At 42.2% G+C, this 16,130-nt stretch overlaps 1 protein-coding gene, 1 long non-coding RNA gene and 1 other non-coding gene across 3 annotated transcripts; 2 read left to right on the top strand and 1 right to left on the bottom strand.

Annotated features, from left to right (window-relative positions):
• Positions 1 to 1,227: 1,227 nt before the first annotated feature.
• On the bottom strand, positions 1,228 to 5,859 carry LOC135319170 (uncharacterized). The gene is made up of 3 exons (XR_010377617.1): positions 5,743 to 5,859; positions 3,589 to 3,724; positions 1,228 to 1,421 (listed from the first exon to the last, which is right to left on the bottom strand). It is a non-coding gene; the product is annotated as an uncharacterized LOC135319170 (long non-coding RNA).
• Positions 5,036 to 5,142, top strand: LOC116147266 (U6 spliceosomal RNA). The gene has a single exon (XR_004130800.1). It is a non-coding gene; the product is annotated as a U6 spliceosomal RNA (small nuclear RNA).
• Positions 5,860 to 11,912: 6,053 nt separating the features above from the next.
• Positions 11,913 to 14,171, top strand: SEPHS2 (selenophosphate synthetase 2). The gene is made up of 2 exons (XM_064478556.1): positions 11,913 to 11,970; positions 12,054 to 14,171. Exon 2 carries the CDS (start codon positions 12,064 to 12,066, stop codon positions 13,420 to 13,422), a length of 1,359 nt encoding a protein of 452 aa, XP_064334626.1. The 5' UTR covers positions 11,913 to 11,970; positions 12,054 to 12,063; the 3' UTR covers positions 13,423 to 14,171.
• Positions 14,172 to 16,130: the final 1,959 nt, after the last annotated feature.

Below are 16,130 nucleotides of genomic sequence, written 5' to 3'. Positions count from 1 at the left end.
TTTCTTCCAGTTTATGGCCCCTCTTCCCTACTAGGATGTAAAATCCACCAGAACTGTGATTAGTGACTGCTGTATGCCCAGTACCTCAAACAGTGCCTGGGAGCAGAGTGGGTGAATACTGAATCAGTGACTATTTAGGGAATGAATAAATGCTTGGGGTGGCCCTTGCCCCTAAGAGTGGTTAAGAGGCTTTTGCCTTCCAAAGTCTGGGCTCTAAGAAGCAAAAATCTGTATCATCCAAAAGGGAGAGGTTGAAGGATTTGAAAGAAAAGGACTAAGTTTCCAGAGCTGGGAACTTGTTAATAAATATAGAAAATGAAATAGTACACTGGTGGTAGGTAAGCAATCCATTGGTTCTTTCCAGAATGTGAACTGGAGAACACAGAGAGGATTGGCCAGTTATAAGTGAGGGGAGGATGGTGCAGACAGGCAGACAGACAGACGTCATGAGGGATGTAAATATGAAGTCTGTGAATGCAGGACGGTGATAACTTGGAGGGCTATCTCCATTCCTAATGGCCGCTCTAGTCCCAGTCCACACATACTCTCACACTGAACCTTTTCTCTTTTGTGGCTCTTGAATGAATAAAATGTTGACTAAGCAAGGATGTGGCAGCAAGGAGCCTCTGGGCGTGATGGGGACCAGTGGTCCTCCGGCTGATGTGGATGGCAGCGGAAAACACAGGCCAGGATCTCCCTGTTCCCCACCCCACCAGTCCACCAGGCCCAACTGCCTACAAACCCAAGACAAATCAGGGCTAAGCTTGCTTTTTTGGACTCACACAGAAGATCTGCCGGTGCAAATGCTGCTGGCTGCTTCACTGCTAGCTCCCAGCCCAGGCTCCCCACCCACCACTTCCTCCTGGGTAACTTGGCACAGGCCGCTTTTTGTCAGGATGGTTCCGACACAAACATCTATGTCACCGCAGTGTTCTTTCCCCTTCTTCCCACGTGCCAGGAGATTAGAAGGAGGAATTCCCCAGAGAAAGAGACTGAGCCTCGGGAGAGAGGCCATCACTAAGGCCACCACCCTATTCCAAGGCCCTTATGATCTCATGGCTAGATGGACTGTGCATTCTAAAGTTCTAGAAACTCTACGTGGATTTTCCCTCCACCTGGAGGGAGGGCTGAGCTGAACATACCACAGGCAGGGATTTTCTAAGGATGGCACTCCTTGGGTATTCATCTGCCATCCATGGGGCCCGTGTCCCTGGGTGACCTCACTTCAAGGGCTCCATTTCCAGCCTCTTGGTATGTGGTTGATTTTTGTGGCCATAAGAGCATACAGTTCAGGGCCAGCGATCTGGGGATCAGTTCCAAGTGGTATTTTTTTGCCACGTTGTGCTGATGAGTCTTCTCACCTCTCTGGGTCTTGGTTCCTCCCTCTATCCATAGCTCAGACTTCTATGGGATTCAACAATCTGTGAGTTCAAATAGGAGGGTATTAACCTAATACTCCCATGTTGTTGCTTTAGTACTCCCACCTGCTTGCACAAGATCTCCAGCTTCCTGAGAATCCACTGTGCTGTTTCAAAAAGTCTCATGTACCATCCCCCGGAGCGGGAGCTGCTCCTGGCTTCACACCTCAGCTGTCATTGTACAGCCAAGACCTTGGATATATATAGCAATTCTTGGCGATTAGCCCTAAGCCCTCAGAATGCCAAGGCTGACAGAAGGGTGTGATAGAGTTGAGGGGGAAAACCTCTCTCTGCTTTGAGTTACATCACGGTAGAGTGTCCCCAAGCTCTAGTGCTTGGGCTTTAGTGTGCAAGGCTACTGAAGCAGCTCTTTCTGGTTCTACTTAACGCTCCTCTCTCAATCTCTCTCTCTCTCTCTCTTTTTTGATTTTATTTTGTATTGAAGCCTAGTTGATTTACAATGTTAGTTTCAGGTGTACAGCAAAGCAATTCAGTTATACACATACAGACATATACATGTTTTCTTTCCAGATTCTTTTCCATTATATGTTATTATAAGAAATTGAAAATAGTTCCCTGTGCTGTACAATAGGTCCTTCTTGTTTATCTATTTTCTATATAGTAATGTGTGTCTGTTAATCCTCAACTCCTAATTTATCCCTCCCTTGCCCTTTCCCCTTTGGTAACCATAGTTTGTTTTCTATGTCTGTGAGTCTATTTTTTAATCTCTTTCACTCTTGAACTCTGATTCAGGGGGCTGAGCCAGACATATACTTGAATAATAGCCCCTATATCTAGGAAGGATTTCTACTCCCCTCTGACAACAAAGACCTCAGTCCTGGGTCAAGCTCGTTCTAGTATGAGTCTCCCCCTACCTTCAGGAAGCTCCTCTGCCCCCTCTTGAAAAAGTCTTCTCCAGTGTCACCTCAAAAGCTCTCAGACATGCCTAGGCAGTCTTGAAATTCCAAAGTGGTCAAAATCCAAGTTTGACCTGCTACACCTACAATGGGGATGTCAGTAACGCCTACCACTTTCTTTTGTTACAAGAAAAGCGAAGTCCTTGCTGTCACTCTACCTCAAAGGAAAAAGGAAGACATTCCCCATATTCTGACAGGTAGCTTAAGTGCATCTAGAAAACAAACCAAACAGAACCCGGAGGACCGGTTATTGTGTGATATGTTTGCTCTGCACAGTGAGGTGAAGTGTTTGGGGGAAGCAGCAGCTGTGTCTAAGATCTGAAGGATTAGGAAGGCCTCCTCCCAGGTCTCACTGTCCATCAGACTCTTCTCAACCCTTTCTGTCACCCATCCTTCAGCTGAATATTCCTGAAGCTTCAGGAATTATGGATGACTGAATTTAGAGGATCTCAGCCAAATCTCACCTTATGTCAAGTAACAGGAGCCCATCCGAACTGGCTAAAACCAAAAGAATAAATTTGTTTAAAGGATATCACAAAGCCCTTAGGGGAACCCTGATACAATTAGGTCTTCCAGGTGGCTGGAAAGGGCAGCACATCTTCCCCCAATTCTTTCCTTCATCTCTGCAGGTCACCTTTCTCCACCTTTTCAACAAAGCTTGAGAAAGGTTGTCCTTTATTGGCACCGTCATTCCATTTTTATATATACTTAATTGAAAAGACCACCAGAGGCTAAGATCTCTGAATTTCCACCCTCTTAGGAAGGAGAATCTGACCCAGCTAGAGTCCAATGTCCGCCCTACAGTAAGCAGCTAAGGTCAAGGGAACAGGGTCACACCCTAAATCTCCAGATGGGGAAGTAGCTCTTAAATAGAGGTTGTGGGGCTAGGGTTAGGCAGAAGTGCCCAAAGCTCTTTGTTAGCTGGGGTGAATTTCGATCTTACACTATAACTTGGTTCAAACTTTCTTTAGCTTCATGTCCTACTTTTCTTCCTTAATCTCTCATCAGCTCATCCTCTTTGCCTGAAGTGTGCCTTCCTTGTTGCCACTTGTCAAAATCTTCCCAAAATCTTCTCTAAGGCTTCATGCCAACTTTTTCATGCTATTCTTTGTGATACCTTCCACTGAAAGTGTAGTAAAACATTTCAGATTTGAAAGGACTCCTGAATATCACCTAATTCAACCCCTCCTTGCCTCACACAAGTCCCTTATATATTACCTCCTACTGAACCTTCAGCCAGCCCGCTTACACACCTTCAAAGGTGGGATGCTCAAGACTTCTCAAGGAGATCCGCTGCATCTCCAGCACCTCTTCCTGTAGGAAAGTGCTTTCCTGCATTACATGCCAATTTTCTTCCTGTGACTTCCATGCTCTAGACTTGGTTCTGCCCTGTGGAAATGTAGGATGAGTCTGTTTATTTTCCCGCCTGGAAGCCCCTTCAGAAATTTGGACAGGATTCATGTTAGTCCTTACTCTTCTCTCTTCCAGGCTGAACATCCTCAGTCACAGCTAATATTCCCCATAAAACAAAGCCTCCAGTCCTCTGACTACCCCAAGAAGAACACCTGTTTCACCTACACTCCTAAAATCTGATGCCTCAAAATAAATGCAGCAAGGATATTCAAGGAAATCTTTAAATTAAAAAAAGAAGAAGAAAATAGGTTAAATACCCAGCGTAATAAGAATCTGGGGGTCGGGGTATAGCTCAGTGGTAGAGCGCATGCTTAGCACGCACGAGGTCCAGAGTTCAACCCGCAGTACCTCCATTTTAAAAAGTTGGTTGTATCAATTAAACAAATCTATTTTATAGAATACTATTCAACCTTTAACAAAATATCGTAGACTTACATCTATTAGCATAGAAAGATTGTCATAATGCAAGTAGGAAAAAAGCAAGTTATGAAACAGTGTGTGTTACATCTTAATCTGTCTGCGAGGCAGGAAGTCCCTTCCTGAGCTTCCCTCTCTCCCACATCTCTGCCTCTCAAATACTTCATTTTTTGGTGTATACATAAAACATATTGGGGGAGGATATTTACTGAACTCTGCATAGTTATTTCTAGATTCTAGAGCTGTCTTGCATTAGTTCTGGAGTATAGAGGATGAGGCTTGGGGGATCTTTCATGCTGTGATTAATATATCTGTAATGTTTGCTTTTAATAAAGAGCACATATTACTGTCATAATCTGAAAACAACAATAATAAAGGTTTTGCAATGCCTTGGTGAGCTCTGAATATCAGGGTGTTGACCTATTTCCTCTTTCACATTCTTTTCATTTATTTATTAAACAAATGCTCTCTAAAGCCTTCTCTGCACCAGACCTCAGACTGGGCCTTGGGCTCTTAGAGCCTAGTGAGGTGTGATCCCAGCTGTGAAGAGCTCACATATTTCAGAGAAAACCTAGCATGATGTGTGGTAAAACAGAGGAAATCACAGGGCTCAGGCATCACAGAAGAGGGATTTCTTGGAGTTTTGAAGATAACAGTGTTTGTTGGTCATAAAGGGCTTTTTGATGATTGAGAGCAACCTATGCAAAGGTCCAGAGGCAGGGAGAGGTGTACCCCGTCTTCTGTCTACCCCCTCCACCTGCTTCCTTCAGTCCAAGCCAGCAACCATCCTTCACTGTCCTCTGCTGCATTCTTCCCCTCCAGTCTGTTTTCGACATAGCAGCCAGAGTGATCTTTCAAAAACAAAAATTCATGCTCATTTTGGCAACACATATACTAAAACTGGAATGATACAGAGAAGATTAGCATCGCCCCTGCACAAGGATGATTTGCAAATTCGTGAAGTGGTCTATAAAAAAATACACACACACACAAATTCAACCATGTCATCCCCCTGCTTAAAACCAATCCTGTGGCTTCCTCTTTCTCTTAGGAGGAAAAGTCCAAAGTTCTTCCATGTTACCCATCAGATCTTGCACCCAAATCATCAGGAAATCTCTTGGCTCTACTTTCAAAAAATATCCTGAATCTGCCTGCCTCTCACTATCTTTAATGTAGCCACTAGTGCAAACCACCATCATTTCTCCTCTGGGATTTTGGCAGGAGCCTCCTCACCTTCCCTCTGGTTCCACCTCCCAAGTCCATCTGCCCTCACCTTAGCTAGGGTGATCATGTCAGTCCTCCGGTCTAAACCCTCCAAAGGCTCCTGTCTCACCCAGCGCCAAAGCCAAAGGCCTTACAGGCACAGTGGGCTCTTCATTGCCACTCTGACATCAACTCCTTCTGCCCTTCTCTTGACCATTTGTCTCCAGCCATGCTGGCCTCTGATGGTTCCTCCAACCCATCAGGCTTGCTCTGTCTCCAGGACTTTGCTAGGGGTGTTTCTCTGTTTGGAATGCTCTTCCTATAGAGTATCACGTGACTTCCTCCCTCACCACCTTCAAAAGCGCTCTACTGACCTCGATCTCTGTCTCCAAATCCTCTGTTCCCCGAGTTCTGACATCATTATGAGCCTCTTTCTCTCCTTGTTTCCCTCTTGTTCTTATGGCAAGAGCTGACCCACTAGGGCTTCTCACATACAGATGTGAGATACAAAGATGAAACTTCCTGCCATTTGGGATGGTGGAAGGTGGTTAAGAGTGCGAGAGCTGTGGTCATGGGTGTCATTTCTCAAATCTTCTGAGGCAGAGCCTGTAGCTGGAAGCCCCATGGAGAAAGCCCAGGGGAGGTGGGAGCTGAGAACTAGAGCTGTAGCTGGCCTAGGTGAGAGCCCTGTCAGGAACCAACAATGGGGACCCTGAGCTGGCTGTCAGGCCAGAGCGCTGGGGGCTCAGGCCAATGGGAAAGGTTTTGGACCTCTGGGGTGTGGCTGCAGATTAAAAAACTCGAGCAGAGTTAGATTATGTCACTCCTACAATGACCTCTGAGGCCATGTCCTGTACCACCTCCCCCATGCCCTCTGCCACTTCTGTCTGACTTCATTTCCTCTAACTCTTCCTACTCACTGTGGAGCAGTCACCCTGGCCTCCTTGTTGTTCCTAGACCACCCCAGGTATACTCCTTCCTGCCCCAGGGCCTTTGCACTTGCCATTCTCTCTGCCTGAAACACTCTTTCCCAGATATTTGCATCGTTGTTCCATCAGGCTTTTACTTCAGGGTCCCCTTCTCAATGAGGGCTTCCCTGGCCACAATCACACAATACACACTCACATACCAGACTTTTTATACCCTTCTCTCCAAACTTTATTTTTTCTCCTTAATATCTATCCCTAACTAGCAAATGATTGATCTTATCTACTGTTATTTCTCTCCATTAGCATGTCAGCTCCATGAGGACAGGGATTTTTGTCTGTTGTGTTCACTGCTGTATCTCCAATATCTAGTGCAGTGACTAACACAAAGGAGGTATTCTATAAATATTTGTGAATGAACCGAGAAGTGTTGAGCATCTATTACATACCGGATGTTTTTCAGCCTTTATTTTATTTCTTACTAGAAATAAATGGGATGATCCCATTTTTGCTTTTTTTTTTTTTTTTTTAATTTCATTTGGGGGGGTAGGTAATTAAGTTGGTTTATTTATTTATTTTTAGAGGAGGTATTGGGGACTCAATCCAGGACCTCATGCACGCCAACCATGCACTCCACCACTTGAGCTATACCCTCCCCCTGTTTTGTTTTGTTTCTTAAAGTATATGTAATACACAGAACACATATACTTTGCGGCTCCAAACAGCCGGGAAGGAATGGTAGGGCGTCCCCTGGCGGTCATTGTGAGGTGGTGTCCCTCCATATAGTACATATGAAAAAATGCCTAAACTAAGCTCTGCTCCTTAAGGTGTCAATAGTACTTCTCTCTGGGGGGAAGGATTTCAAGTTATTTTAACTTTTTTCCTTTTTACTAAATTTCATTTAGTGACTTTTCTCCAATGACAGAAGAATGATCTTGCAATAAGAAAAAATTTGAATTGAAAGTGTACTAAGCATACGGAAGTATTTTCAGTGTATATATACTGAATGTATATTTCACCACAATAAAAAACAGTCTAAAAAGTGTACTGAACCTTAAAATGTAGTATTATGACTAAATGATTATCATAATGGGGGAAAAAACTACAACTAGCCCTAGCCCCAAGGCTTTTGATGTATATGGAAAACAAGTGGGCGAGGGGGAGGGGCAAGACAGGGAAGCGGGATTAAGAGGTACAAACAACTATGTATAAAATAAATAAGCTGTAGGATGTATTGTGCAGCACAGGGAATACAGCCAATATTTTACAATAACTTTAAATGCGGTAAATCTATAAAAAAAATTTTGAATAGTTAAGTTGTACACCTGAAACATATATATAGTTAATCAACTATGCCCCAATTTTAAAAAATGACAAGCTGGTATTCAAATCCTCGTTCCTTAAAACCTCTCTTTCTTCTCCTTTGCCTGCTCTCCCAACCTCACCTCCAGGATTTTACCTTTGCAATCTTTGACCCAAATGGTAGATGTATTCAGTGAATCTCTCAGTGAAAAATAAGCAAAAGATTTTTTAAAAATCACTTTTGAATGCTCATGATGCAGTTACAAGGATCCACCCAGGTGGATTGTCTGCACAAAGGCATATGAACTTGTTCTGAGCCCAGTGGGTTGATCACTGGCCAAGGCAAATTTACTTTGCACTGGCCCAGGTGAACATTGCTCCCAGGTAGAAGTGACAGGGAGCGATATGGATGAAAATCTTCCCCCAAAAGAATCCTGATTCCTTGAGAGGCATTGCAAGGAGTTATTAGTATTATCAAGGGGGCCCCTAGGATGAGCGATAAAGCACCAGCCTTCAGGTCAGACAGACATGGGTTTGCATTCTTACTAGGTTGATTCCCAGCTAGTGACCCTGTGCAAGACCCCTAACCTATCAGGGATCTCAGTTTTTGCCTCCGTAAAACGGAGATTAGAATGCCAACTTCCAGGGGGGAAGGGGATAGCTCAGTGGTAGAGTTTGTGCTTAGTATGCATGAGGTCCTGGTCATCCTAAGGCTCAGCATATGTACTTAGCAATGTATAAAATGATGTATTCGTTTCACAAAAGTTATTGCCTGGGAAACCAGGGTGGACAAAACAAAGAAGCCTCTGCTCTTTGGACCTTACAGCCTAGTGGGACAGATAGTTATGGTGTAATCACATGAATAAAGAAGTACAAATTGTACTAAATACTGAAAAGGAAAAGTCCAAAGACCTAAGAGAGTATGTAACCAGAAGTACCTGATGGAGTCAATTTTTAACCCAGGCAAGGTGACTACAGATGTAATAGAATGTTCTTGTTTTTCCCAAAAATGATAAAAGAATCCTTCATGGTCACAATATGCTGAACATTTTGAAAAGAACTTTTCATAGTTGAGATTTTCATATGATCCAAAGCAGAGATTATGACCCTGATTTTACAGAAGGGGAAACTAATGTGTAGAGAAATTATGTAACTTCCTTAAGGCCAGACAGCTCACTGATAGCAGATCCAGAGGTTCGACAAAACCCAGGGATCTTTCGCTTCCACATCTATAGTTACGTGAACACTAATGTAACTACCACCCAGCCCAAGGAACAGAATTTAACAAAGCTCAGAGGGCCCCTATGTTCCCTTCCCCAGAAGTAACTCCTATGCTAAATTTTGTTAATCATTCACTCTTTTACCTTCTGAAAGTTTTTTTTATCATTTATGCATCTCTCAACAATATATTATTGCTTGTATATAAATGGCATCTTAGTTTCTGTCTTCTTCCGTAACTTGCTTCTTCCCTCAACGTTTTGTTTTTGAGATTATCCATACTGATGGCGCTGCCTATACTTCATTTTCTCAGATAAATAATATTCCATTGTGATTATATCCCAATTTATTTATGCATTCCCTTGTTGACAGACACTTGGATCATTTCCAGTGTTTTACTGTTATAGTTCTTTTTTTTTAAGGGAGATAAATGAATTTCTTTTTATAAAAAAATTTTCAAGGTATTATAAATTTTGTGAATTTGAATTCCAGTCCCTGTACCCATGTTAACAGTACTATATGATAATAGGTTCTGTCATTTAGTTTGAGTTTACCATCAGCCAGGAACGGTGTTAGGTGCTTTATACACATTTTAAATTTTAACTAGCATAATATTCCTATTTGATAAGTGTTATTACCTTCAGGTGAAAGGACTATTTTATAGGCAATGAAAGTGAGTTTCCTACAGGTTAGACAATTCACCTAAGGTCATTAGGAGAGCCAAGATTGAAACTCAGTCTAATTCTAATGTTCTAGGTCCTCCCAATTCACTCCAGGACTTAATACTGTATTGTGCAATAATAAAAAACCAAATGTATACATCTGAAACTAACATTGTAAATCAACTATGCTTCAATTAAAAAATATTTTTAGAAACAACTGTAACAATGTGCCATAAGATCTATGAGTATCTACTATATTTTTAATATTTTTAATTGTGGTAAAATACACATAACATGAAATTTACCATCTTAATCATTTTTAGTTGTACAGTTCAGTAGTGTTAAGTACATTCACATTGTTATGCAATCAATCTCCAGAGCTCCTACATTTTTAATTAATCAATTAATTATTTATTGAAGTATAATTTATGTGCAATAACAGTCATTCTTGTATATATCACCTGGGGCACTTGTGCAGCAGTTTCTCTAGGGCATGTCCTATGGGTGCAATTGCATGGGTTTATATATGTCCAAATTTATCAGTTAAGGCCAAGCTCTTTTCCAAAATGTGTGCACCAATTTATATTCCCATAGCAGTTAATTTTTTTTCAAATATGTATTACATTTAAATTTTAAAAGAATTTTTTTAAGTTCCAAATGTTAAAACAAGAAAAACACAATATAATGGAAAAAATCTCCTGTTCCCTTATCATCTCATTCCCTCCCCAGAAGCAATCAAAATATCCAGTTTCTGGTGATCACTCTTCCAGAGCTATGCTTCTGTATATACTTTCCTACTTTTTTTTAAAACAAGTAATAGTGTTCTATACATTACTGTTCTGAAGCGTCTTTGTTTCTCTTAACAAACATCATCGGAAGTATAATCTGGTGGTCTTTGGAGCAGATTGTCTGGATTCACATCCAGCTCCACTCCAAATTGGCTGTGAATTTGAACAGGTCATTTAATCTCTCTGTGCCTTATATTCCTTATCTGAATATCTCATGAGAATCTTAATTTATAAGGTCTTTATGAGAATTAAGTTAGTTAATATATGTAAAGCATTTAGAATTGTGCCTATTAGAACTATAACTGTTATCAATATAATCACATCAATGTTTTCTTATTCTTTTTTACAGTTATTTTGTGGCCTGTAATGTAAATGTATCATAATTTATTTTCATCATAATTGATAAACACTTAAGTTGTTTCCAGTATGTTGATATTACAAAAAGCACAGCAATAACTAACTACCATTTCCTACTCAAACAGGCCAGTGCATCTGCAGGATAAAGTTCTACAATTGGAACTTCTGGGTCAAAGGTAATGCATGCCGTTATAATTTTAAAGGATATTGGCAAACTACCCTTCATGAATACATCACAGACTCTCACATACGTTAACTTAAAGATATATAGAAACTTTAGAATAAAAGAAACTTAGGTAAGCTTACTTTTTGTCCAGATGAGTCAGCTGATTCCGGGAGAGGGAAAGTGACTCACACAGGCAGTTGGTGGAAGCAGCATGAGAACCCATGCAGGTGTCTGGACTTAAGAGTCCTAAAATTCTTTCAAGTCCATGTTAACATTTCATTATTTTTTTAAACAACAATATAACATTTTTTATTGAGTTATAATCATTTTACAATGTTGTGTCAAATTCCAGTGTAGAGCACAATTTTTCAGTTATACATGAACATATATATATATTCATCGTCACATTTTTTTCTCTGTGAGCTACCACAAGATCTTGTGTATATTTCCCTGTGCTATACAGTATAATCTTGTTTATCTATTCTACAATTCTGAAATCCCGTCTATCCCTTCCCACCCTCCGCACCCTTGGTAACCACAAGTTTGTATTTATTGTCATGAGTCTGTTTCTGTTTTGTATTTATGCTTTGTTTGTTTTTGTTTTTTTTTTTTAGATTCCACATATGAGCAATATCATATGGTATTTTTCTTTCTGGTTTACTTCACTTAGAATGGATGCAGCAGTTTGCTTACATAATGTTAGTAACTTACAATTTCTCATCATTTTTTTCTAATTTTTTTCCCCTTGACTATTTCCTACCCTGTATTGATCATGTGCGCTCTCAAGTGACCCTTGGACAGTTCTGACTTGCTTGAGGTTTGCCGAATGACCGATCTTCCCTTGTCTTAGAAAATGCTGGATTTGGTCAACTGCCTCGAGGGGAACAGAGTTTCGCCAGGTTCTCCCAAGAGTTCATTTAAATTGCATCAAGGGGAATGAACAAAATCGCTTGTTCTGTAAACTTGCCGAGACCAATTTCGGAAGCTGGTGGTTGATTTGTAATACATCTTTTAGACGGCAGGAAGCCCGCCCCTCGGTGACAAAGTCCTCATTGGATGGCACAGCTGTCAATCACCATGGGTATAAATAGGAGAGGCCAGCCGCTCCTCCTTCAGGACCGCCAGGAGCGCGTGGGGAGGCAGTAGTCCTTCCGCGAGAGTTGTGCCGGGGAAAATCTCTGCGGTAACGTCTGACTTACTCCTTATTAACTGGAGTAGAAAGTAAAAAGGATCTCCTCTACTCGCTCCTCCTTTCCCTCCCTGCAGGGCAGGCGTGATGGCGGAAGCCGCAGCAACGGGCGCCGGCGGAGAGGCGATGGCGGCAGCGGTGGCGGCGGGGGAAGGCTCCTCGGGCGCGGCGGGTTTGTCTCTAGGCCGTGGCTTCTCGAGCTACCGGCCCTTCGAGCCCCAGGCGTTGGGCCTAAGCCCTAGCTGGCGGCTGACCGGCTTCTCTGGCATGAAGGGCTGAGGCTGCAAGGTCCCCCAGGAGACGCTGCTCAAACTCCTGGCGGGACTGACGCGGCCAGACGTGCGGCCCCCGCTGGGCCGGACCCTGGTCGGAGGCCCAGAAGAGGCGGCCCAGGAAGCCGGCCTGCCGGTTAGGGCGGAACCCAGCCCAGCCCTTCCAACCCTCGGCATTGGGTTGGATTCCTGTGTCATACCCCTGAGACACGGGGGCCTCTCCCTGGTGCAGACCACGGACTTCTTTTACCCCTTGGTGGAAGATCCCTACATGATGGGGCGCATAGCTTGTGCCAACGTGCTGAGTGACCTCTATGCCATGGGCATTACCGAATGTGACAACATGTTGATGCTACTCAGCGTCAGCCAGAGTATGACTGAGGAGGAGCGAGAAAAGATAACACCACTCATGATCAAAGGCTTTCGGGACGCTGCAGAGGAAGGAGGGACTGCAGTGACTGGTGGGCAGACGGTAGTAAACCCTTGGATTATCGTCGGTGGAGTTGCCACTGTGGTATGTCAGCCAAATGAATTCATAATGCCTGACAGTGCCGTTGTTGGGGATGTGCTGGTGTTAACCAAACCCTTAGGAACCCAAGTTGCTGTTAATGCCCACCAATGGCTGGATAATCCCGAGAGATGGAATAAAATAAAGATGGTGGTCTCCAGAGAAGAGGTAGAGCTGGCCTATCAGGAAGCCATGTTCAATATGGCTACCCTCAACAGAACTGCTGCTGGATTAATGCACACGTTTAATGCCCATGCAGCCACCGATATCACAGGCTTTGGCATTCTAGGACACTCTCAGAACCTTGCAAAACAACAAAGAAATGAGGTGTCCTTTGTCATTCATAATCTGCCAATTATTGCTAAGATGGCTGCCATCAGCAAAGCCAGTGGGCGCTTTGGGCTCCTTCAAGGAACCTCAGCAGAAACTTCAGGGGGATTACTGATTTGTCTGCCAAGAGAACAAGCAGCTCGCTTTTGTTCTGAAATCAAATCTTCGAAGTATGGAGAGGGTCACCAAGCATGGATTGTCGGCATTGTGGAAAAGGGGAACCGGACCGCCCGGATCATTGACAAGCCTCGAGTCATTGAGGTCCTACCTCGTGGAGCCACTGCTACTGCTCTTGTTCCTGAGAATTCCAGTGCCTCCTCTGAGCCTAGCTCATGAGATGGAATAGCAGAAGTGGTTTGGACCAGACAGCCTTTGTACACAATCATGGATGATTCTCAAAAGTTGATTTTAGGAAGAAATTTCCAAAGGCTGCCTGCATAGTAGTTCCAGTTGCTCTTTCTAGGTGACTTGAATTGGCCCATCAAAAGCTGCACATTCCAAGGCCAAAAGTAACATTTATTTTGAACTTCTGAGGGGTAGGTTTGTTAATTTCTTGAGTAGAAGAAGAGCAGAAAAACCTTTATTTACTCTTTCCAAGAGCAAGATTAGGCTACTCAGGTTTGAGAGATTTCTCTTGGCACAGGGTTGATTGATTTCTGCACAGGGAGTGAGATTATTAAAATTACATACATAGCAGAAGTAAATTACAAAATGAAAAACATTTAGATCAGAAGCAAATAAGTTTGGACCAATATTGTTGATAAATCTAAACTGTTAAAAGAGATAGTAAAATGCAATGTCAAATTGTTTATTAGATTTCTCTGAAATACTGGCTCTTTCCTGCTCTGGACAAGAATTGAGCAGCTTGTCCAATGATTGGGAAAGGAGGACCTCAGCCACCTTACTTGGTCTCTGTTAATGATGTCTCTCCCTCTAAACCCCTTTAAGGACCGGGAGAGGCAGAGCAAGCCCCAGAGCCTAGGCCTTGGTGGACATTAAGATGTTAAATCTTGTGCTGAAAATTCCTGGTGATTTAATCAATAAAGTGATTTCTAGTGAAATAAAGAGAATTTTGTTGAAAAATTTTTCTGGCTAATGTTTGGATCCTTGGAATTCTGAATCTTTTTACAGTCATAAAATAAACCAGCTGATTCATTTAGAGTTGACAGCAAAGGACTCAAGACAGGAGTAAACCCCAAGAACTAAAGGGTAGGAGAGGAAATAGAGAAAAAAAAAAAGTCAACTATTCTTGGAAGATGGAAAGTGGGTGGAAGAGCAGAACAGAGGAGGCCAAAGTATAAATGCCTTCAGAGTCGGGGAATACTAACAGGAAGCAAGGAGATATGCTCCCGGTATACTAAGGAAGGTGGGGTCAAAAGGTGAGGATAAAAACAGATACTGGTTAAAAGTTTATGCACAGAGTAATTAGATCTTTGAAGTTCTCACACCTCTCCTTCACACAGCCAGATGACTTCTCACCTTTGTAGGAAAAAGGTGATTTATTTTTTGGAAAATGTGGATTTAAAAAATACTGTCAAGTCAAGGATACCAGGCAGAGAGAGTACTGGGAGCGTGATCAAAAACCAAAGAGTAAGGACTGAATAATGAGATTGCCCCAGCTCCCTTCCTCAGCTTAACTATTAGAAACATTGCCCAGGAAGCTTATACTGCCCCTGGCTGGTGCAGATAGAAGACTGGAGAATATTCCTCTGGAGAAAATAAACCTGCCCAGGAAAAAGACCTATAAATATAAACATTTAGGGAGCCTCCCAGTTGAAAAGCTTCACTCAAACACATTCTTTTTAATGCCTCATTTTAAAATATGAGCAGTCAAGGATCACCATTTGAGGCAAGCCTCCAACCTGAAGTCAAAGCAAACAAAAAACTCAAGAAAGAGATAATACAGGAAGCAGAAGGGAAAAAAGCAGAAATGAAGACAAAGTATCTATAAAAAGATAATAAGAGCCAAGTACTTAAAATATAAAAATGTAGCTAAAATTTTAAAATTCAGTAGAAGACTTAGAAAGTAAAGTTGAGAAATTTATCAGAAAGGACAACAACAACAAAAAGATGCACAATAGAAGAAAAACAGGAAAATCAGAGGTGAGTTAGGAGGTTCAACATCTGAGAGGAGTTCCAGAAAGAGGTAATAAAGCAGATGGAAGAAAGAAAACTAGCAAAGAATAATACAAGAAAGATTTCTAAAATTTTAAAGTTGTGTCTGTCACATGCTTTTTGAATTTCTGCATAGTGAATGGAAAAAGACCTACACTCATTGTTAAGTTTTAAAATGCCAGGGACAAAGAGACCCTAATAATAATAACAGCAAACAGTTTAATAGTACATACTCTTTGCCAGGCACTGACATATAAGTGCTTTTATACGTATTGACTCCTTTAAACTTTCAAAACCCCATTTTGCAAACGAGGAAGCTGAGGTGCAGGGAGATTGAGAAATTTGTCCAAGGTTGCACTGGCAGACTTCCAGACAGTCTGAGTCCAGAGTCCAGAGTCCACGCTTCTGATAGCTATGCTCTCTGAAGTCTTCTGCGGGGAGGGGCAGATCACCTACAGAGGTTTGGTGATAAGAATGGTATCAGGTTCTCAACAGTGAGTCTGAAGCTAAAAGACAGGCAATGTTTTCAAAATTCTGAGGGTAAATGATTTTCTATGTGTAATTCTATATCTGGCCACATTTTCCAAACAAGTAGTATAAGGATATTTTTAGACATGCCAAGTAGCGAAGTGGTTTCATCCCATTCACTCTTTCTCAGGAAACTACTGGGAGATGTGCTCCAGCAAAACAAGGGAACAAATTGAGAAAGAGAAAAACAGGAGGTCCAGGAAACCCAACCCAGCACAGGGGAGAGGTGAAGGGAGGTCTCAAGGCAATATCTGTCCAGCAGGCATAGAGAACAACCAGCCCATGCCGGAACAGGAGCCTGGAAGTCTTCCAGGAAGAGAAAAAATGAAACTGATAAGAGTATTGATATATTTAATTGTGTGAAAATTGTATTTGAAGATTCATGGAAGATGTAAAAAGGA

Source organism: Camelus dromedarius, chromosome 24, assembly GCF_036321535.1.
Source record: "Camelus dromedarius isolate mCamDro1 chromosome 24, mCamDro1.pat, whole genome shotgun sequence".
Classification (NCBI taxonomy): domain Eukaryota; kingdom Metazoa; phylum Chordata; class Mammalia; order Artiodactyla; family Camelidae; genus Camelus; species Camelus dromedarius.
This window is presented reverse-complemented; position numbering and strand designations above follow the sequence as displayed.